The 24,306-nt window shown below is 35.8% G+C and overlaps 1 protein-coding gene across 9 annotated transcripts in view; it reads left to right on the forward strand.

The window, feature by feature from the left end:
* Nucleotides 1-22,162, forward strand: part of GPHN (gephyrin) — a gene marked incomplete at both ends in the record, with an annotated part of 652,555 nt that extends 630,393 nt beyond the window's left edge. For all 9 annotated transcript variants that reach the window (XM_079700388.1, XM_079700393.1, XM_079700386.1 and 6 more), the window contains 5 exons: nt 5,554-5,627; nt 9,972-10,036; nt 13,329-13,432; nt 20,810-20,906; nt 22,029-22,162. In XM_079700388.1, coding sequence (XP_079556514.1) covers nt 5,554-5,627; nt 9,972-10,036; nt 13,329-13,432; nt 20,810-20,906; nt 22,029-22,162 — 474 coding nt within the window. The remainder of the gene's footprint in view (nt 1-5,553; nt 5,628-9,971; nt 10,037-13,328; nt 13,433-20,809; nt 20,907-22,028) is intronic.
* Between the last annotated feature and the right edge of the window lie 2,144 nt (nt 22,163-24,306).

Here is a 24,306-nt window from a genome sequence, read left to right on the forward strand (position 1 = left end):
CAATTACACCTCCACGACAGAATTAATTTGCATTTCTTTGGATACTAATCATGTTCACCCTCAGTTTTCTACAGCTTAATTTTTATAAGATAGCACAAAGACAATGAAAGGCACAAATAACCCAGAAGGTTGTTTGGACATCCAATAATCTTTTTTGCCCATTTCAAAGTCTTTCATAATTTATCTGACATTGTTTGTTCTTACTTGAGTTGAGGGAAAGACCTGTCTCCTTCATCCATTCGTGTTTCTTCTTCCTATCTGGATATAGCTTTCAGAACATCAGACAGAGGTCCTTCCTCCTTCTATAGGTAGACAAAAACTTAAGAACAGTGATGATTCTCAGCTTTTATTGCTATGTCTGGTACAAGCTTTCCATCACAAGAAACATGAAGCATTTCTTCATGTTCAGAAAGAATGAAAAGGGGCATTTTTACAACAGAAATGATTTTTTTTCAAGAAAAATAAAATACTTTCATTCATTTAACAAGTATGTAGTGAGCATATATGCTTTCCAAATTCTGTATCATTACCCATAAGGCCCTGCATATATGGCCTCTACCTGTCTCTCCAACCTCCCCTTAGGCCTCTTTCCTATTCATTCACTACCTACCATTGTCTTTTCAGTTCTAGACACACTCTTTACTGCTCTTGAAGGTTTTGTATATACTTTCCTCTGCCTGGAATTCTCATCCCTCCACACTTCTCATGGCTGAGTCCTTCTCATCCTCACCACCTCTTTTAAAGTGGCCTTTCCTTATTCTCCACCTCACACCATTATTCTCTATACCAGCACCTGCTTTTTTCCTTCATAGCATGTACCACACTTTATAGTTATTTTATTTGTTGTTTTACTTATTTTAGGCTGTCTCCTCCTCCAGTAAACTATAACAGGACATCCTTGTGCCAGGGACCATATGTATCTTGTGCACTATTAAATCTCTAGCACAAATAGAATTCCTCATACATAGTAGGCACTCAAAAATATTTGTTGAACTAGCAAATGAATGAATGAAAGTCATGTGCTAATCACCATGGACTCATTATATATATACAGAGGGTTTCTGATCTCACAAACTTTATAGTACAATAAAGGATACATATCTGTTATCAGGCAACTGCAGTATTACCTAAGTGTATGATGTCAGGAGGACATAGTACTATAAGAACACATAAGAAAGGCCTGGAGATTTCTGTTTCTACTATGATGGAGTGGTTTATTTGGACCAACTCTCCCACCAAGGACAACTATAAAAGCTATGGTGGCACAGTGGTTAATAATCTGCCTGCCAATGCAGGGGACACAGGTTCGAGCCCTGGTCCGGGAAGATCCCACATGCCACGGAGCAACTAAGCCCGTGCACCACAACTACTGAGCCCCCGTGCCACAACTACGGAAGCCCACACGCCTAGAGCCCATGCTCCGCAACAAGAGAAGCCATTGCAATAAGTCAGCCCACCACAACAAAGAGTAGCCCCCACTCGCTGCAACTATAGAAAGCCTGTGCACAGCAACAAAGACCCAACACAGTCAAAAATAAGTAAATAAATTTATTAAAAATAGATAAAAGCTATGTAAATTTTTTAAAGAATAAGAAAAAGAAGGTGTCCAAAGAGAACAACCAAGACAGATGGGATTCAAGGCACCAAGATCTCAGAGAAAAGTGAACCACAGAGAAGTTGAACTGGAATTCTTCACCATATGTTTCCTCAAGGCATTTACTAATTCCTAAGCCAGGAGGGACAGGGGATGATGTAATGGTCAAGAGGCCAAGAATCTAAGCATAACAGAATAGCTAAAAGGCTAAGAAAATAAGCAGAGTTTTCAACAGTCTTAAGAGTTCAAGACTTGCCGTGGAGGAGGGACCCTGGCAAATATCTCAGGCTTTCAGTTTAAACCCTTGAAGTGCTGTGATCTAAGAATAAGGACAAACTGGAAAAAAAAAACAGTCTTCACAAAGACTGCAATTGAGCCTCAAATTATCTCAGTCTCTGATTATATCAATGTAATCTTAGTTAAGCTGCCAGAAGAAATTAAATTCTTTCTGGAGGAATATATCATCATTCAAAACCTCTAAATTTTTTTCATATATAATGTTTGGACTTTACCAGAAATACCAGAAATAGCACAAAATAACTAAAAATTTAGAAGGGAAAACAAGATAGTACAACCCTAAAAATGGTCCTGATATTTATATTGTCTCATGGACTTTTAAAAACTGTAATTAATGTGTTTAAAAAAAATGACAAAGTAAAGAATTTCACTAGAAAATTAGAATCTATTTATAAAAACCAAACGAAAATTTGGAAAAAATATGGAAAAGAGCATAAAAGACATATGGGATTTGGTGAAAGGTGTAACATATGTGTAATTGGAGTCCCAAAAGGAAAGGAGAGAGTGAACTAAAGCAATATTTAAGAGATACTGGCAGAGAGTTTTCCAAAACTAATAAAAGACATAAAGCCAGATATTCAAGGAGTTCTGCTCATCTCAAGCAGGATAAATACAAAGAAACCATACCTAGGTAGTCATAGCAAAACTACTGAAAACCAAGGACAAAGAGAAAAATCTTACCAGAAGGACACGTTACCTTCAAAGGACCAAAAATAGAACTAACAAATGATTTAAACAGAAATTATGGAACTCAGAAAACAATAGAGGGACTTCCCTGGTGGTCCAATGGTAGAGAATCTGTTTTCCAATACAGGGGACACAGGTTCAATCCCTGCTCGGGGAACTGAGATCCCACATGCCGCAGGGCAACTCAGCCCACGCACCACAACTACTGAGCTTGCACGCCTCAACAAGAGAGCCCACGTACCACAAACTACATACCCCATGCGCCCTGGAGCCCACACACCACAACTAGAGAGAGAAAACCTGCACACCACAACTAGAGAGAAGCGCACATGCCACAATGAAGATCCGACGCAGCCAAAATAAAATAAAATATTAAAAAAATAAAAACAAAATGTGTTCAAAATAGAACTTCTAAAAAAAAAAAGAACAATAGAATGGCATTTGTAAAATGCTGAAAGAAAATAAAAGCTAGTGTGGAACTGAACTAGATACAAACTGAACAGACCTATCCTAAAGGGAGTTTTTCAGGCGGAAAGATTATGGAAGCATGAAAATGCAGAAAGGACTAAAGAGCAAAGGAAAGGGTTAATATGTGGGTAAATGTAAATGAATTGTTAATTATATGAAATAATATCTTGAGGTTTAAATGTATATAAATATATATTGATATATAGAGTATATATTGTTTGTATAGTATATGTAGAATGTATATATATAATAGTAATATATATATACACACACATATTTATAATGTATATAGAGTATATGATACATGATAGCACAAAAAGGAAAGAGGAATGGATGGAGTTAACAAGTTTTAAAGTTCTTACATTGGGAAATGATAAAAATACCAAATTATGAGAGATTGTAGTAAATTAAGAATGCATGTTGTAATCTCTAAAATAACCACTAAAATAATAAGAGAATGTGTAACTAACAAACAGAAAAGAAAGAAAATTAAATAACAAAAAAATTTTGGTGAATTGAAAGAAGACATGAAAGAAAAAAAAGAAATAAAAACAAAAGTGACAAATAGGCAATAGTTTTAAACCCCAAATATAGCAATTATATTAAATGTAAATGGACTGAGTCCTCCAATTTAAAATTGTCATTCTGGATTTTAAAAAACAACAAATTGCATGATGCTTATAAGAGACCCACCTTAAATATAAGGACACAGCTCATTGAAAGTAAAAGATGAGAAAAATGTTACAAGGAAAGATAGCTGGTATGACTCTTGATATCAGAGAAAATTAAGATAAAAAGAATTACTAGATATTAGGTGCAGGGACATTTCCTATTCATATATGTACATGGATCAGTTCATCAAGTAAATTCTAAATTATTGCATCTAATAATATAACCTAAAAATAAACATAAATCAATAATCAATCTACTATCCAGCCCTGGGAATTCAGGGGAGGCTGAGAAGATGACTGAGATTGAGAGTCATCTCAGAGATTGAGAGAGAGGAGGGTGGAAAGAAAGTATTCTAAATGGAAGGAAGAACATTTTCAAAGATTTGAGGCAAGAAAGTGTAAAAACTGACAGCAATATAGTCCTGCTGGAATGTAGAGAGAGAGAGGTTAGGGAAGAGGAATCAGGCTGGTGGGAAAAGGATTGCCTGATAAGAGCAATGATTGGCAAAAGGGGACTAGAAAATACAAGAATCTTTGCTATGATATTTAAAAACTGAGACTTGTTTCTGGAAACCAGGAAGTTATTGAAGTATTATATATTGATTTGATCAGATTTGTTTCCAGGAGGCCTCTCTCACTACTGTGGCGGGAATAAATTGGAGGAGGGCAGGAGTGTTGGCAGAGAGACCTATTTCAGTAATTCAGGTGAGATGATGTTGGCTGAGGCTGTGGAGATAGAAGGAAACAGCTTTTAAAAATAAAGTGTCCCAGGCTTCCCTGGTGGGGCAGTGGTTGAGAGTCCGCCTGCTGATGCAGGGGATACGGGTTCGTGCCCCGGTCCGGGAAGATTCCCACATGCCGCAGAGCGGCTAGGCCCGTGAGCCATGCCCGCTGAGCCTGCGCGTCCGGAGCCTGTGCTCCGCAACAGGAGAGGCCACAACAGTGAGAGGCCCGCGTACCGCAAAAAATAAATAAATAAATAAAGTGTCCCATAACTTGTGAAATATTTAAAATTTTAGTAGGTTACTAGACTCTTGGATTAGTGAGCAGGAAACTCAGTAATAGACCAAGAGGTTGTATTACTTAAGAGAAACTTTTTAAACTGCAATTTTTTTCTTTATGTTTACAAAACCAACTACAAGGCAGTATTACCTTTCCTTTCCAAAGATCATGTTTTGTCAGATGGCTCTGGGTTGATCATAACCTTAGGTTGGTTGTGTTGGTAATAGCAGAATATAAAGTTGGAGCAAATAAACACCCTTGACTTTCTGTTTTAGAGCTCCCTCCCTACATTTTTAGTTGACTTATTTAGATTTGGTAATCTGTGGGCAAATGTCCAAGTGTCTCCTCAAGGAATGTGCATCATTTTAAGTTATTAGACAGAATAGTGTGTGATGCATACATGTGGCTTCGCTGCCCAGGCACAGCTACTTAAGTCATATTTATTAACATCCTTTCTCAGACATAAAATTCTGCCTTAAAAGAGAGACAACAACCTATCAAGTAATGATTTATATGTTAATGTGATTACTTGGTTTGCTATCTAACTACTTCTATTAGAATGTACCTTTTATGAGGGAACGGACATTGTTTCTTTTGCTCAAGGCTGTATCTCCCTGTACATAGATTGATACTCAACATATGCCAGGTGCTCAGTAAATATTTACTGAATGAATAAATGAATGAGGAATGAAGGAATATTTGTCTTAAATCAACTTCACTAAAATAAGGTGTTTCTTTTCATTTCAGTCTTATAAATTTATTTTTTTCATTTAAAGTTTGAAAGTCTGATATTAGAATGTTCGAAAGTAAAGTGATTATTTTTCATATTTGCAGGACTATCTCAAGCAGGTGCTGGACATTGATCTTCATGCCCAGATCCATTTTGGCAGGGTTTTTATGAAACCAGGGTATGAAAATAATCTTGTTATCTAATATATGGGATTGGTTTGGCTTGCTTTGACTAACACAGTTTTTAAATGCTTTCTTTTTACATTTTCTATTATGGATTATTTATTCTAATAAAAGAAATATTATAGTATTAGAGTTTTTTGAACAAGTGTATATCCTATCTGAAATGGGAATTCATCTTCTTTATAAATCACTGGGTCTGGTTTAAACAAAGCAAAGCAACTTTCCAAACCTTTTCTCCCTTTAATTTCCATGTCTAGTTCCTTCCTTCTCTTTTTCTGCTTCTTTCTCTCCCTTAAAAAACATTTCAGTATGAAAATTCTCAAATGTACACAAAAGCAGGGAGTACAATGAAACCCCCATATGCCCATCACCCAACTTCAGTAACTATCAACATTTTTCTGTAATTGTTTTATCAGTCCCCTTCTTCACCTTTTTGGGGGGACAGAGGGCTGGATTGTTTTAAAGCAAGTTCTAGACATGTCATTTTAGTATACATCTCAAATATTAATAACAACAGCAGATTATCTTACATAATCACAATGGTATTATCTCAGCTAACAGAATAAATAAGAGTACCTCAGTATCATCTAATACCCTGATCGTATTTGAAAATTCTCCCAAATGTCAAGGAAAAGTATGCCTTCTTACATATGTTTTGTTTGAATTAGGATTCAAGTCAGGTCTACTCACTGTATTTGGTTAAGTTTCTATTAAATAGAAACATTTACCAACCACCACTCCCTTTTTTGGCATGCCACTGACTTGTTGAAGCAACTGAATCTTTTGTCCTAGTTTTGTCCTAGTGAATGGATTTGGCTGATTGCTTCCTTGTGGTGGCATTTAATTTGTTCCTGTATCTCTCCAGTATATTCTGTACATTGGAAGTTAGACCTAAACGTTTGATTAGATTCAGATTCAATTTTTTTTTGTAAGAATACTTCATGAATAGTGTTTCATACTGCTTCTTACTACCTCCCAAGAGGAGAGGAAAGTAACCACATACCTAGATCTTGCATATCTCCTGAAAACTAATAGCTCCCTCAGGAAGGGCTAATGGAGGTTCTGTAATCCATTGTAAATCCTCAAAGAATGCAAACATTGGTGTTGATAAAATATGTGTGGCCATGTCTTTAAACAACAGCCCGCCTGTTCAGACCCCTGCTCCTCTATAAACCTGTGATATGTAAACATTATAAAAACACTGTTGAAAGCCCTCAGTGTGTGGGTGAGCATTCCAGCGCACCTCCATGCTGTCAGGGACAACAGTAATGATGCTTTAGTTCAGGGTCATACTCTGATGGGTGCTCATATGAACCCTAAGAGAAAGTAGAGGTGGGACTTAACAGTTGTTACAAGTGAGCCATGGGAACTAGCAGCAAATTCCAGAAACCTTTTTGAAGTGTCAAACCAGCCCTCCTAATCTCCCTGATTTATTGGATACCTTGTGTCAGTTCTAAGGCAGAGATCAGGCTTTACATTTAAGTATGAAGTTAAGATTGTCCCTAAAGCCTTCTCCACAATGTAATAGAATTTAGAATTCTTGGCATTGTATTTCTGTAGTTGCTCTGATATGCTGCCACTGACAAGGCCTTTTTACTATTGAAGGTGCTGGATTGGGATCATTCTTATTAAGAATATCTTGTCTTAAGCAAATATTATTATGCTATGAGTACACAGGCTTTTTTTTACTCTGTCCCCATGGGCAGTACTAATTTGATTAGAATACAGAGGACATCCCAAAAGTATGTCAATGTACTTCTCACTAATCTCAAAAATTGAATTGATTATTCCTTTGCAGTGAGAAAGAAGCTGACATTACTTACCCTCACCTCTAGAGGAGAAATATTTGTATAATATCTATTATTTAAATTATCTATTATTAAATTAATCTCAGCACCCATGATGTATAATTTTGGTACTCATTTTATTTTTAGTCTATTATTTACCACTTACTTCAGCTGTAGGAGTTCCTCAGTTCATACTGTTTATTCTCCTCCCTTAAAGTCATAATATTCTGTGACTTTGGTTATTGTATAAAAGCTGTTACATTCTGATCTCAAGAGGAAAAATGAACAATAGGTGTTGAGTTTCAAGGAAATGGCTTTCCAGATCCTAAACAAAAACTTCACAGTCTAGCAATAAAACACTCACGATAGCAGTGGACATAACAAAATGTTTTATTGTAATGGAATCTTTTTAAAATGAGTACCTTCAGAGAAATCACAGTAGCTGTCTGCAAGTTTCAAAAGATGATTTAAATTGGCTTTAAATACAGTAGAAGGAAGGTGTTAAGCTATTCCCTCCTCAATCTTATTATGTGTGTTAGTTTGCTATTAAAAAAAATGGTTTAGAACTTTAAATGGGCTGCCTTTAATTGGCCAGAATTTTATACTTGTCTGAAGATAAGAAGAATTTAAGGGTAATTGCTACTTAATAGTAGAATAAGAAGAAATATAAAAAGCTCAAGAACAATTTAGCTTTGCTCTTCCCACATACAGTACATTCAGAATGCAATTAACCTCTTTCCTTTTAGACATGGAGATACTCAAAAAGCATTTGGAATATTATCAACCAGATCTACCAATCACAGTTTTTATGGGTCATCTACAGTGAGCATAGCTGTTGTCGAAGATGTATCTTGGAAATTATTTTCATCACACAGTAACAGTCATTGCCAAATAACCTATCTATAAATGGATATGACAGTCTAATCTCAGTTTTCTAAAACACAGCAAAGAATCAGGAAGTAAGCAAAAAAAAGGCTTTAGAGTAGCCAAGAATAGATGTTACGAAGTCCATGTAATAACACTTCACAGTGTACCCTATGAGAGCCTTATCTAATTATGAGGCATAAAGTTAGAAAAACCTTAGTTCAAATCTTAGTATCTGAGTAATTTTGGCCAAATTTCTTAATCTCTCTGAGTCTCATTTTCCTCATCTGTAAAATGGGATGACAATTGTTACCTCCTGGGATTATTGTAAGAATTAAATGAAATAATGGATATAATGCTTAGATGTTTCTTTAAAAATAGTAACTTCTATTATTACTATTATTATTATCCTTCCAACAATGTAACTATTACTACTGCTCTCTTTTTCCCAAACCTAAGGCCAGCTTTAAGGGTCAAGATGATGGCAGTCTAGCATTAAGGGGACCTACAGAAAAAAAAACTAGGGGAAAAAGAACAGAAACAAGAACTATAGAAACACCGCCACGTGTACTGTCATGTTATGGTTTAATACCCCTGTGACCCAAAATCTCTGTATCATAGCAGAGTAGAATCAATTCATAATGATGGCTGCAATTCATCAAAAATGTTAATGTTCATCATATTATTGCAAAAGGTAATGAGTGAGTGATCCTTTCTTCTTTCAACCAATGAGCAAAAATAGTAAAAAGAAAAATAATTTGGGTGCTTAAAAGGGTAATTTTTCAGCTACTTGGAAATTTCAGCATTCCCTAAGAATTTTGCATCACTCAAGGTTCATTAATATAATAAAAATTTTAGCTGAAATTCTATATTAAGAGTAGTCAGGGAGGGTGGGAGGGAGGGAGACACAAGAGGGAAGGGATGTGGGAACAGATGTATATGTATGACTGATTCACTTTGTTATAAAGCAGAAACTAATAAAAAATTAAAATTAAAATTAAAATTAAAAAAAGAGTAGTCAATAGAAAAAAGTCACTATTATTAACCACCTGCCCTCTTCACACTCACACCCCTCTCCACACCCCCAGGATGAGGGTTCATGTCAGACTTTTGAGGAAGTATAATTTGATAATATTTTTAAATTACTATTGCTTTAATTTTGTTCTAGTCATGGTATTTTATTTATTTTGGCATTTCAAAACATTCCGTTCATAGGAGGGAAGCTTTTATGTTTATTGCTGAGTATAGTCATAAAGGGCTGAGAAATACTCATCTTGAACAATAGGTAGTTATCTGATAGACATGTATTACCAGGTAGTCTTCAGATAAAAAGAATGATTGTTATTCTCCAGCAGAAAAAAAAAGTGTATAGACATTGTTAACTACAGGGGTGGAGAAACTCCAGGATTTGGCATAAGCTTCTATGGCACTGGCAAGAAGGAAAAAAAAGTAAACTACAGAAAACCAGGAAGTTTGGTTACTTGAAAACAGAAGATGCTAAAAAAGAATTAATTTAAATGCTCTCGAAACACTTCAGGTTATAAAGATTTAAAGGAGAGTCAACAGAAAAGTACTTTTACACAATAGGTGACCTGTATGAAGAACCATGTAACAAGAAAACTGCAGTATTTAACTTACTACTCAGATTGCTTAGCAGTCACTAACAAACAACCTCTGCTTTTCCTCTAGCCTGCCAACGACATTTGCAACTTTGGATATTGATGGTGTAAGAAAAATAATCTTTGCACTACCAGGTAAGAATAATTGAAGTAGTTTCTTTTGCTTTTTCTGGAAAAATGACCAAAATCTTTTTGTTTCCCAGGCGACCAGTCCCCTATCAGAGCGCATGATTTGGAATCTGAAACACCTGGGTTCAAATTCCAGCTTTTCATACTGTATGACCTTGGACAAATCACATAACCTCTCTGAAGCTGTTTCTTCATCTATAAAATGGGGCTAATTAGGGTTGGTGTGAAAGTCCAATTAGTATCTTTCAAAGCACATTTCAGACCCTAAGATGATAATCAGGAGTTAACTGTCACTACATCTTTCTAGGGCACCTGCTTTTCCTTACAGGAAATTGGTCAAAGTTCGCAGTATAATTACCTCTCACGACTAGAGTATTATGCTCAAGGGGCCAAAGGGCCTTGAATCGCCCATGGAAATACTAGAACAAAAAAATACAAAGCTACCTTTGGTTCTCACCAGATTTGAACTGGTTGGGGAGAGCAGCAACACAGAAGGAGGGGCTGCAAATACTGATGCTTCTCAGCCAAATCCCGGGCGTCATCAGTCTGACTACATCATTATCCCCACCCTCTCCCACGTGAGCAGAAACTCACATGTTCAGATTATAGAAAAAGCAAAGTGGTTCAGTTTACAATTTTTGGACTTTGGCTGTGCATTTAAAGCCAGGTTTTAAAGCCATTACTAATCTTGATAAATTCTAAAGCAGTTTAGAAGTTTTGTGTATCTACTTATTTTTTTCAATTTTAAAAATTATCCTCTGATCTGTAGCAGTGTCCCATTCTCTATTTTTTGGCATAGATTCCTTTAGAAAATAACCTACTTATTCCTTTCATATATACAAGTCTGGTGGCTTTAGGATATTTACCTGCTTTTTTATATTAAATAAAGCTCAAAATAGAGATAGAAAGAAAAGAAAGCAGGGAGAAAATTTTAGAACTTTAAAAACATGTTTAAAGCCCCTATCTGTAAGCATAAAAGAGAGTATGTTTCTCTCATATAGGAAATTTTAAGAGCGAGGTCATGTAAATAAAGTTTTAGTCCTCAAACGATTTCTGTGGTACAAAACTCCTTAGGGCCTTTGATACATCCCTAGATACTCTGAAAACCATTATATAGAGAAATGAAATCATCTTCCTAGCTTCATTTTGACTAGAAAAGACTGTTTTTATTGTCTACAGAAGATATAACTTGACCTACAAAGTATGTTATTGTGGGAGCCTATTTTGCCATTACTAAGTGTTGATCTGCCAAAGAAATTATAAGTAAATAGCCTATTTTCAAACTGCTACTTTATTTTGAGATTTTCACTGCTCAGCCTGAAAGTACCAAAAGAGGGCAGCAACAATTCACATGTTCAGATTGTAGAACCAGCAAAGTGGTTCTTTTTATAAGTATTTGAAAACTCAGAATTGGAGTTTTGGTTTCTTAAGGTCCTTCCAATTAAAGCCATTACTAATCTTGATAAGTTCTAACGCAGTTGAAAAGTTACGTTATCTACTTGTTCTTTTTTTAACTTTTTAAAATTACTATAGTAACGTGTTCACTGTAAAAACATTAGAAAACACAGATAAGCATTAAGAAATGTTATCCATAATCTCCCTCCCCCTGAAATAACTACTATTTGCAATTTTCTTGGTGTTGATTTTTCCAGTCCCTTTTCTTATATAGAGCAATTCATTTTTTATAGAATAATTTTATAAAACAGTAGCATTACAAGAATACTGTAATCATTGTTGAACAATAGCTTTCTTATTTTCTTTTTCTTTTTTTTTCCCCCTTTTTTTGCTTTTCCAGAAAATTTTCCATCTGTTTGTATTTTGAGGCAAGAGGAAAGCAATTGATTCTCATTAAGAGTCTGCTGTTCTGTGGGACAACTCACTTTTTCTATTGAAATAATCAATGTTACTCATCACAACTTTTTTTAACAGCTTTAAAAAAATCTATTCTTAACTGCTTTTGTGGGTAGAAGAAAATTAAAGGTATGGTTTTAGCTAGTAATAGGCTAAACTGACCATTGCTTTTATTTTGATGATGAAATTAGCAGCACAAAGCCAGACCAAGGTAACCTAAAATATAATAAGCATTCCCCATCCCCTCTCTCTCTGTATATATATGCATACTCACATACCACTGTATAAAAGTATTAGTAAAATTTGAATTTTAGAACCAAAAGGAATATTAAGAATCATATAATCCAAACCTTTCATTTTGTGGATGAGTAACATTAGACCCAGAAAGGTTTGGAACTCTTGCCTGGGTTGCATAGCTTGGTTAGTTAACAATACCATACAAGAAGCTAAATCTGTTATTCTCAGCTCAGTCATTTTTTCATAGCCCACCATACCTCTCTTTGAAGTGCATGACACACCCAGATTTCTTCTTGGAGAGGTACAGTTGAATTCCTCAAATTTTTCTTATAACTGCAAAAAAACTTGGTATTTGTATTAATCTGCTCAGGCTGCCATAACAGAATATCACAGACTGGGTGGCTTAAACAACAGAAATTTATTTTCTCACAGTTCTGAAGACTGAAAGTCTAAGATCAAGGTTGGTTTCTGTTACGATCTTTCTTCCTTGCTTGCAGATGGCCACCTTCTCTCAGTGTCTTCACATGACCTTTCTTCTGTGTATACACACTCCTCGTGTTTCTTCCTATTTTTATAAGGACACCAGTCCTATTCGATTAGAGCCTCACCCTTACAACCTCATTTAATTTTGTTTACCTCTTTAGAGGTCCTTTCTCCAAATACAGTCGCATTGGGGGTTAAGACTTCAACATATGAATTTGAGGGGAACATAATTCAGTTCCTAAGAGTATTCGCCTTCAAGTCCTTCACATCTTAAATCATTTAGTTTTATTTTTTTAGTTTAAAGAAATTTTTGGTAGAGGGGATTATGGATAAATTTCTTTATTCTTATCCTACTTGCTAATTTTTTTTGGCACTGAGCATGTAATACTATGGTAATTTTAGAACATTTTAAAAATAGCAAGTGCAAACTCATTACTAAAGGCTTTCAATGTACGGCTCTCAGGAAAGCAGATATAAATGGTGTCAAACAGCTTCGGTGCATCAGAAGCCTCTGCATTTCACTGCTAGATCCAAATATTTACACCCTCTGTGACATTTGGTTGACTACAGCTCTATTCTGGCATCCTTTTGGATTCAAGGTGATTCAGAAGAGGAATGCTAGTGGTTAGTCGTTTCACTCTCTATGATACCTGAAAGTATAGACAGTCATAATTATATAGCAAAATTTTATGTGTGTACTATAAATAACTGCTTGGTTGACTTTCAGGGAATCCTGTGTCAGCCGTGGTCACCTGCAATCTCTTTGTTGTGCCTGCACTGAGAAAGATGCAAGGCATCTTGGATCCTCGGCCAACCATCATCAAAGCCAGGGTAATGTTTTCTAATGACCGGAAACCAAAAAGCCTAATAACAAATTAGGATATGATTTTTTAACTGCCCAAAACAAACGTCTAGAATTTTATATTAGTTTTGAGGGAAAATGTGGTTATAGTCCCCTCTTCATGATAGAAAACAGAGGGAAAGGAAATAAAAGTCCCTTTTATTCCCTTCCCACATTATTCCATGACTCCTAAAGTGAATAATTTTCTCCAGCTAGAAGTCCATTTAGGAGTGGATATGTAATGACAAAATGGTCAATAGAATACTAAACTAATACTAAACCTATATGGAAGGAGGGACAAGAATTCCCTTTCCCCTGTGTAAACTTAGAACAGCAATTTAGCTGATCACTTTTTCTGTGACCCCGCTGATAAATTTTAAACAGTTCAGAAAAAGACAATTAAAGGACAAGAAAGAGACTCTAGTGAAGCAGAAGAAAAGGGAGACCATATTGTTTGGAAAAGGACCACTAAGGCTGAGGAATTACACCTGCAGTAGAAGTCACTCAGAAATTAGAGTCCCTTTCTCCACCAACACTAACTTCAGTTTGCTTTACTACTACTAGTAAACTAATATGTAACACAGTTTCTATGTAATAACTAATGAACAATTTTCCTGACAATTTAAACTATAATACTAAATCAGTACTTTTCTTTCTTTTAAGCTTTACTAAGGTATAATTGATATACACAAATTGCACATATTTAATGTAGACATTTTGATGGATTTGGACATATGCAAACACCTGTGATACCGTCATCACAATCAAGGTACTAAACATATCCATCACCTCCAAACATTTCTTTGTGTTCTTTGATTTGTTTGTTTCATGCTAAGAACATTTAATGTGAGAACTATCCTCTTAAAGTATTTTAAAGTGCACAATACCACATTGGTAACTATAGGTAATATGTTGTACAGCAGATTCTTTAAAATGTATTCACTTTGCATAACAGAAACTTTATATCCATTGAGCAACAATTTCCCTTCCCTCCTCCCCTCAGCCCCTGACAACCACCATGCTATTCTCTGCCTCTGTTGAGTGACTATTTTAGATACTTCCTATAAGTGGAATCACGCAGTATTTTTGTAACTGGCTTATTTCACTTAGCATCGTGTCCTCTAGGTTTATCCATGTTGCCTCATGGAAAACAGTACAGAGGTTACTCAGAAATTAAAAGTAGAACTACTATATGATCCAGCAATCTCACTTCTGGGTATATGTCCAAAAGAATTGAAATCAGGATCTCAAACAGATATTTGCACCCCAGTGTTCATTATAGCATAATTCACTGTACAAAGATAAGGAAACAACCCAAATTTCCAACAACAGATGAATGGATAGGGAAAATGAAGTGTATGTGTACAATGGAGCATTATTCAGCTTTAAAAAAGATCAGTCATTGAACATCAAAAGGTATAACTGGATGCCTGTTATATGAGAATATAATGGCCTATGGATTGATTAAAAAACAGATATTGAAAATGATAGAACTGTCTATGATTTATAAGAAATATAAACCAGTTTTATTATTATTCAGAGATGAAAAATATAACTAGGTTATAGAAACTGGAAAAATTAACTTAAAACTGATCTGCACCAACAGGTGTAAGAATTTTTAAAGTTACTTGATAAATTTTAGATGATTTGTAAGGCAGATGAGCTCGAGCGCCTCTCTGTTGGACTAATGAAATCAGTGCCTCATAACTTCTCTAGTACTTTTAAAAGTTAGTGTAAAGCTCCTTTAACCACTTTTTGGAAGCTTTGACCAGACTTGAGCAGAGTCCGGGCCCTTAGTACCAACCAGGGCCTGGAGCATGTCACCTGGGACCTCCACTCTAATAGAATCCCCTCTGGTCATCTGTTTTCTCACAAACTCTCCTCTCCAATCTGTGCAGCTTAGTCCAGCCTCTTCCCCGAGTCTCTTGGAGCTTTCACCTTCCCCTCATTATCACCATCAAACCTTCCCAAGACTTTCAGGTCTTTGGCAATCGTCTAAAAGTCTTCTCTCCCTCACCTCTTATCATCAGTTGCTTTATTTCCATAATTCTAAATAACTTTATTTCTGCTTCAGCAACTCAATACGCACATCCTTTTCAATACCATGAAGTGCTCCACCTCAAAAATCACCAACTCTGATATACAGTTTAGGAACAACAGCAAGTTACCTACCAGTAGATATAAAAGAATTTAAACACTCCTATAACCCCTGCCCTTTTCCCTCTCCATAAGCCCCTTCTGGCTTTACCCCTTTCCTCATCCAACCTAAATCCTGTGGTGTATCACTTCAATGTTTTTCTAACACTCTCAAATTTTTTTTGCCTCTTCTTCCATGCACTGTAGTCACTCTAAGAATCCACAAACTTAGATCAATCTTCCCTTTTTTGTCCTTCACTTTTATTCCCAGGGCACTGAGTACAACTAGAGAAGAGAGTACAGCTGTTCAAGTTATCACTTCCAATTTACAAACCTCAGCAGGGGCCAAAATTCCCCTTGATGATCCTTTTATATCCTGTGGATCAGCTTTTTCCATTCCTTACTGCAGTCTTCCAAATCTTCACCATTCTCCTAAAGCGCCCTCTACCATCCACATCCCCTGTGTTTTGTAGCCAAATAAGCTGGTTTGAATGATGGCTCCAATGTTTAATGGTTTCTCTTCTAATCCTGCCTCCTTTTAAATCCCTTTTCTAACTCTAATCATGTCAGCATCTCCAATTAAAATTCTTCAATGCTTCCCATGACCGCAGGGTTAAATCCAAAGTGCTCAAGTGAGCACAGGAGGCCCTCCATCCCAAGGCCTGTTTTCCCCTCCAGCTTCATCTGCTTCCCATCCTGCACTCTGACCATACCAAGCTTTTTACTGCCTCCAGAACGGACGCGAGATCTCCTTCCTAGGAGGTTCTCTCCTAACCACCCCCATCTCTTTTCTCAGCTTGGAAAATTCCTTAGTCATAAGACTCAGGCATCATGCCCTCTGTGAAGCCTTTCTCAGTGTCCCTAAGAAGCATTGATTATTTACTTCTTTGTGCCCTATTACACTGTTTGCAATTAATTATTTACTGTATTAGATAATTCTTTGAGGTCACTTCTCTAAAAGATGGACAGGACAAAGAGGAAGGAAAAAATATTCTCCCCTTTTTTTAAGTAACAAATTTTGTTTTTTAGAGCACATTTAGGTTCATAGCAAAATTAAGCGGAAACTACAGAGAGTTCCTGTATTACTTCTCCTCCCCACCCCATCCTTACACACACGACCTTCCCAGCTGTTGATGTCCTGCACCACAGTGGTACATTTGTTACAATCAATGAACCTACAGTGACACATCATTATCACCCAAAGTCCATAGTTTACATTAGGGTTTACTTTCAGTGTTGTGTATTCTAGGGGTCTTGACAAATGTACAGTTACATGTATCTACCATTGTAGTATCATAGAGTTTCACAACCCTAAAAAGTCTCTGTGCTCTGCCTATTCGTTCCTCCCTCCCTGCTCACCCTTGATCTTTTTACTGTCTCCATAGTTTTGCCTTTTCCAGAATGTCATATTGTTGGAATCATACAGTATGTTACCTTTTCAGATTGTCTTCTTTCACTTATTAATATGCGTTTGTTCCTCCGTGTCTTTTCACAGCTAGATAGCTCATTTCTTTTTAGCAAGGAATAATATTCCATTCTCTGGATATACCACCATTTGTCCATTCACCTACTGAAGGATATCTTGGTTGCTTCCAAGTTTTGGCAATTATGAATAAATCTGCTATAAACATTTGTGTGCAGGTTTTTGTATGAACATAAACTTTCAATTCACTTGGGTAAATACCAAGGACTATGATTGCTGGATTGTATGATAAGAATATATTTAGTTTTGTAAGAAACTGCCAAAGTGTCTTCCAAAGTAGCTATACCATTTTGCATTCCCACCGTAGTGAATAAGAGTCCCTGTTCTTCCACATTCTCAGTAGGATTTGGTGTGGCCACTGTTTTGGATTTTTGGCCTTTCTAGTAAGTATCTAGTGATATCTCATTGTTGTTTTAATTTGCAATTCCCTAATGACTTATGACGTTGAACATTTTTTCATATGCTTACTTCTCATGTGTATATCTTCTTTGGTAAGGTGCTCAATTATTTTGCCCAGTTTTTAATTGGGTTGTTCATCTTCTTATTATTGAGTTTTAAGAATTGTTTGTGTATTTTGGATAACAGACCTTTATCAGGTATGTTTTTTACAATTATTTTCTCCCAGTCTGTGGCTTATCTCATTTCATTGACCTTTCTTTTTTTTTCTCATTCTCCCTCTTAGACATTTACATGTAGAGCATACCATATAATACTATACCAAATAATACAATTTTATCTCTTGAGTGACTACTGTGTGCCAGCAAAATATTCAAAGGAAACAGAGGACTCCTAGTCCACAGCTCACTGCCCAATTTTGAAAGAGTAGAAGAAATCGGCAGGAGTGAAACATCCACCATTTGCAATGTTTTTCCACCAAAATATTGATATATGTGTATGTTTACTCATGGTACATCATTCTTATAAGCACTGAAGCTTATAGTAAATAGGTGCTTTCTTAAGCTAACTGATGTAATATACCAGAACTATAATGTCAGTGTAACTAAATATATTGGTGAATAAAGTATTCTGCATTTCAGTAAAATACCATAAAAATCTAATTAGCTTCATCTCTTGCTACAAAAGGAACAGCTGTTTGTGAGGCTGTGAAAAAAATTTCGTTCACTTTAATTTGATGCAATTGATTCTTGTTTATTAAATTAGCAAATATCTTCCTTTAAAACAAACAACCCCATTTTGTAGATGAGCAGGCAGGTATGGGAAAGCAAAATAAGTTGCCAATACAGCACATCGGTCAGCAGTAAAACTGGGAGTAGAACCTAGGCGCCAGTGTCTTCCCAGTACAGTATTTGCTCCACTGTACTTCCATGAGCCAGTCAGTGCCATTGCTGGGGAAAAACCTTAAACACTTAGCAAATGACACAGCCACATGAATAGCTCTTGTGGTTTAGTACTGGAGAACACACACACACACACTCAGGTTGAAAGACAGAGATTTTTGTCCTCAGGTAAGCACAGGGTAATTTAGGAACAATGGCAAGTTACCCCCCAGCAGATATGAAACAGGGTATAAACATAAGTAGTATCATGTGAAAGAGTAGAATGTGATTTAATCAAGGAGAAACACCCTAGAATTGAATTTTATTCTGGATTCCAGAGAAAAAGCATAATTAGAGTGTTTTAATATTCTAATTATATTATTAGAATATTTTAAAACAAAGTAACCAGAATGGATTAGAGATAAACTCACTTCAATCAAAATTTCCAGGTCAAGTTTTAACTGTATCATTTAATCTAAGCAATATCTGTTTTAGTTGAGTAAAGGATTTCTAGACCATTTTAAGTAGAGTAACTTAAACGATTATTATGCTAATGGAAAATGTTAATTCTCATGCATTGGAATGAGTCTTGTTTTCACTAACATTGAACTAATCTTTGATGGGCTATAGATCATAATTATGTACTGTATAAACTTGTTCAAGTCATACCTTTTAGGCACCTGCTACCAACACATTATCACCTTGATCAGATTTCAGGATGAATTTAATGACATAGATTAAATAAAACAGTGGCTCCAGGTTGAAGGTTGATTGGTCATTCTGTATAATGTGTGTGAACAGAAATTGGCTGTGTTACAAAGATATGAATGATGCCATTCCATAGCAAAGACTCATTCAGAGGAATTCTTTTAGTGCCAGTGATGTGACCAAACCAAAGTGGTATAACTTTTATGAGACTACTTTTATTTGCTTTAATGAGATTGTTTATCAGTATTGGGACACTAGGGGGAATAATCAAGAGAAAAGAAAGTAACTATCCCTTTTGATTAATCTCTAAAATTTACAAATACCTCATGCAACTCAATATCAAAAAAACAAACAACTCAATCAAAAAATAGGCAGAGGAGCTAAATAGACATTTCTCCAATGAAGACATAGATGGCCAGGGGACACATGAAAAGATGCTCAATATCACTCATTATTAGAGAAGTGCAAATCAAAACTACAATGAGATAGTCAGAATGGCCATCATCAAAAAATCTACCAACAATAACTGCTGGAGAGGGTGTGGAGAAAAGGGAACCCTCCTATACTCTTGGTGGGAATGTAAACTGGTACAGCCACTATAGAGAACTGTATGGAGATTCCCTAAAAAACTGAAAATAGAGCTACCATATGATCCAGCAATCCCACTCCTGGGCATATATCCAGAGAAAAACATAATTTGAAAAGATACATGCACCACAGTGTTCATTTCAGCACTATTTACAATAGCCAGGACATGGAAGCAACATAAATGTCCATTAACAGAGGAATGGATAAAGAAAATGTGGTACATATATACAATGGAATATTACTCAGCCATAAAAAAGAATGAAATCATGCCGTTTGCAACAACATGGATGGACCTAGAGATCATCATACTGAGTGAAGTAAGTCAGACAAAGACAAATATCATAGGATATCACTTATATGTGTAATCTTAAAAAAGGGTACAAATGAACTTATCTACAAAACAGAAATAGAGTTACAGATGTAGAAAACAAACTTAGGGTTACCTGGGGGTAAGGGGGGAGGTGGGGAAGGATAAATTGGAAGATTGGGATTGACCTATACACACTATTGTAAAATAGATAACTAATAAGGACCTACTCTATAGCACAGGGAACTCTACTCAGTACTCTGTAATGGCCTATATGGGAAAAGAATCTAAAAAAGAGTGGATATATGTAAATGTATACCTGATTAACTTTACTGTACACCTAAAACCAATACAACATTGTCAATCAACTATACTCCAATAAAAATTTTAAAAAGAAAGTATCCCTTTCATATTAAAGCTAAGTGTACGAATGAGTAGCACCTCAGTAAATCTTTACTGGATGGATGGATGGATGGATGGATGGATGGATGGACACACAGATAAATGGATGTTGAGCTTGTATGTTTGTGTAGGTCTACCTCCTTTATTTTCAATGTTAAAACATCTGCTTTGATTTCTTAATTCATAGGTCAGAGGTAAAGATAGAATTCAAAAATAGACTTTATATTTTTCATCTGCCCTTTTTCCTACTGCGGATACCAACTTCTTAGCTTTCTTTTCTCTTTTCACCAGAGCAACGCAACCTCTGGACTTCCTGTATTAAGAACATAAGGTGGCAGTGGTGGAGACAGCAGAATGCCGAGATATTTCCATGTCCATTGAACTCTTTGCACAACTGCCACCACCCTGTAGTTTTCAGAGATGATCAGGTGATCAAGTTTGTTTTCTTTTCCTCGTTTTTCTGTAGTTATCATGTGATGTAAAACTGGATCCTCGCCCAGAATACCATCGGTGTATACTGACTTGGCATCACCAAGAACCACTACCTTGGGCACAGAGTACAGGTTAGTCATTCACACCTGTAGGTATCTCTATACACCCATCCTGTTAAAACACAAATTTATGTATAACCTCCTTCCTTGAGTATACCCAATTTTGTAATTATTGTACATTTTCCCTTTTGAAAGATTAGATGTTAACTTATTCCTAAAACTGTGTAGCATAACAGGACAAGAGTAACAAAAAAAAGAATTAATAAAGATTTTGTTATTCCATGGAGCCATATTTTCTAGATAAACATTTGAAATACAAATCTAAAATTACAGAAGATTTTTATCTGTTTGTTCAACCAGTAAGTTCTGAGCATTAACTTTGATTATAGGAAAAGGAGGGGACTGTGGCTATGCCACCCATCAATGTGAGATTAAAGCCCAATTAGAGTGTGGTTCTCTGTAGCCTTTACTATACACTAGGTACTGGTAAGATTTAAGGACTGAGAAATCAACGTTGATAATTCACAGTTCTGAAGTTACCTGCTGTAGACTTTAAACTTTTATCCCCAACTTCTCTAGTCGTATTTTACCTGACTTTTGATGGGATTCCAGAAAAAATTAAACAAAGGTCCTATTAAGTGCAAACATCAGCTAGCACAGTGAGTAGGTCTCTGATGGGCTTTGCCATCAGACTTGCATTCAAATTGGCCACCAACTGATTAGTAGGACCCTAGGCAAGTTATCTAACCTCTTTTGAGTTGTTGAGAATTAAATAAGGTAGTTGAGTAAAAGGTCTACCACCTTGTCTGGTACTTAGTAAATACTAAAGAAATGGTAGCCACTGCTGTTATTATCATTATTATTTTAATAGGGTGTAAAAGCCTCTCTTTTCAGACACACATCACATTTTAGCCTGAATTGAGAAATTCTATGGCATTTTCCACAATGCTGTAAAATTTTGGTTTTGTTCTTTTAAGCAATAATTTGTAATGTTTATTTTTAAAGTTCAGTGAGAAGGTAGTAGGATACAGTAGCAAGGTCACCTGAAAAAGGTACTGGGAAATCTGATCATCTCTCTTCCTCTTGAAGACCTGTGTTTCTGTTCATCAGTTTTTATTCTGAAAGGAACTGCAAGGGCTGCGTATGCATACACCGTGACGCTGATGCTGCTGTAATGAGAGTATTTCCTCCTAGGTAATCAGATGAGCAGCCGTCTGATGAGCATGCGCAGCGCCAACGGATTATTGATGCTTCCTCCAAAGACAGAGCAGTATGTGGAGCTCCACAAGGGCGAGGTGGTGGACGTCATGGTCATCGGACGGCTATGATGGTCACCAGTGGGAGAAAGCTTTGATGCATGTCTACATACCATTGACTGTATCCTGTAATATGCAACGGCACAGCTAGTTTTTCTGATTTGGATAAAAGTTGATCTGTATGGTCAACATCTTGAACTATATTTCAAAAGAATTTAAATACCTTTTAAAGAAAAAAACACCTAAAAATAAATCTTAACAGACAACTCTATTCTGATTATATCAAAGCAAATTTTTCCTTTCTTGCAAATTGCTTTGTGTGTTCAATGCTAGGTCTGATAGCGATAGCTTTTAGTAGACAGCAGTAGGTGCCTGCAGAACTTGTGTTTTTCTCATCTTTAAAATACAACTACTTATGCTCTTAAATCAAGGCTGTCTGCTTATTTATACTAGCGTAGGCAACACTTGGATTTCCCTTCTTAGTATGCTTCTTAACCGCTTTACAGAGAGCTTTTGCTTGTTCTTTATCATGTATCTCGTGTTTATGTGCACAGTGCCAAACGAAGAGTGACTGGGTGGTGGCCCTGCCCTGCCTCAAGGAGAACCATCCCCACAGAACGTTCGGGGTTGGGGGGGCTTCACATCCCAGTAGCCTCAAGGCACAGTACTCTTGGGCAGTAACTGGATACCTTTTATTTGAACAAACAAACTGGGGGGAAAAAATGCTTCCTTAAGTGCTGACAGCCTTTTTAACCAATACATTTAAAATTGTACAGAATAAAAAATAAAATCAAAGACTGATCTTGTACAGATATTAGTGTTACCAGCATTCATGTGGAAATCAAGAGCAAAGAAAAAACAATGTTAAACAACTCTGTACCATAACATTTTCTGTAATGATACTGAAACTTAATGAATAAAAAAAATCCTCGATCATTATTTAAAATCCAGTGTGTGTTGGCCTTGTTAATAAAAAAAGAGAAGATTGTTATGCCATTCTGATGGGGCTCTGCCTCGATAAAAGGAATAGTTAAGATGGCTTAGCAAGGTTAAGTGGTATAAAGGAGATTTTAAAAAATATAGAGTAATCTATATTTTACTGTAACATTGTGCAAATACAGATTAGAAAGTAGGAGAGAACCTGTAGTTGGTCTGGTCTTTCCAGTCATAGCTGGAGAATAGCAAGCAAATTTAGAGGAAAGATAGTTGATAATTTAGAAAAAAACTACATTTTTATTTCAGATGTCATAAAAACAAATTTCAAACATCTACAGTTCCTTGGAATAGAGGGGGGAAATAAGTAATGAACCATAAAATTACAGGTGAGTACCTGGACATTTTTTTTATCATGTTTGGAAGTGAAAAATGGGGAAAATCTGTACTAACTATAGAAAATACAGTTGAAATACATGCTATCCACAATGGCTTCTTTAATAAAAACTTAGGGGCACCTTCCAAACAGTGGTAACGGGGGACATTAAATATGCTATAGAGTACTTAGTAAAGCAAACAACAAAAATTAGCCTACTAGTAGACAAGGTGCCAAATGATGGTAATGAAAAAGGCCAATTTGTAAACAATAAATATTTGATACTTATACTTGATATTTCCAAAGTTGAAAATAAAATGTTCTATATTTTAAATTTAGTTTATATTTTCAATTAAAGAATTATCTTCTTAATTAATAGAGGTCAAATGAAAGCTCATGCAAAGAGTTCTTTACCTACATTCATCCAAGAAATATTTATTAAGCATATACTGTGTGCTTGAGTACAAGGTACATCATGCTATACTATTTACAAGAATGAATAGGGATAATTGCTAACATTACAGTCCATCAAGGAAGATTAAAAAAACATGTACAAGTAAGCATAATATTTTATAATAACTTGGTAGAATGTGTAAAATGTGATAAATGCTGTAATTCAGATTTAAAGAGTTGGAGGAGTTCAAATGAGAACCTTCTACAAGGTAAGATTTCAAGGGGTAAGAAATTTTAGTGGGTCTTGAAGTCAAGGTAGAATTTTAAAGGTGTTAATGCAGGAAGAAGAGTATTCCAGAAAGAGAATGTACAATTAATAATAATTGTTATTTTTATTATAGAATTTAAGATCCACAAGGGCAATGATTTTTGTTTGTTTTGTTTACTGATATTATCCCCAAATCCTTAGAGTTCCTGGCATATGTGCATATGGATAGGCAAAAGTAAGTATTTG

This window comes from Hyperoodon ampullatus (assembly GCF_949752795.1).
Source record: "Hyperoodon ampullatus genome assembly, chromosome: 3".
Taxonomy (NCBI): domain Eukaryota; kingdom Metazoa; phylum Chordata; class Mammalia; order Artiodactyla; family Ziphiidae; genus Hyperoodon; species Hyperoodon ampullatus.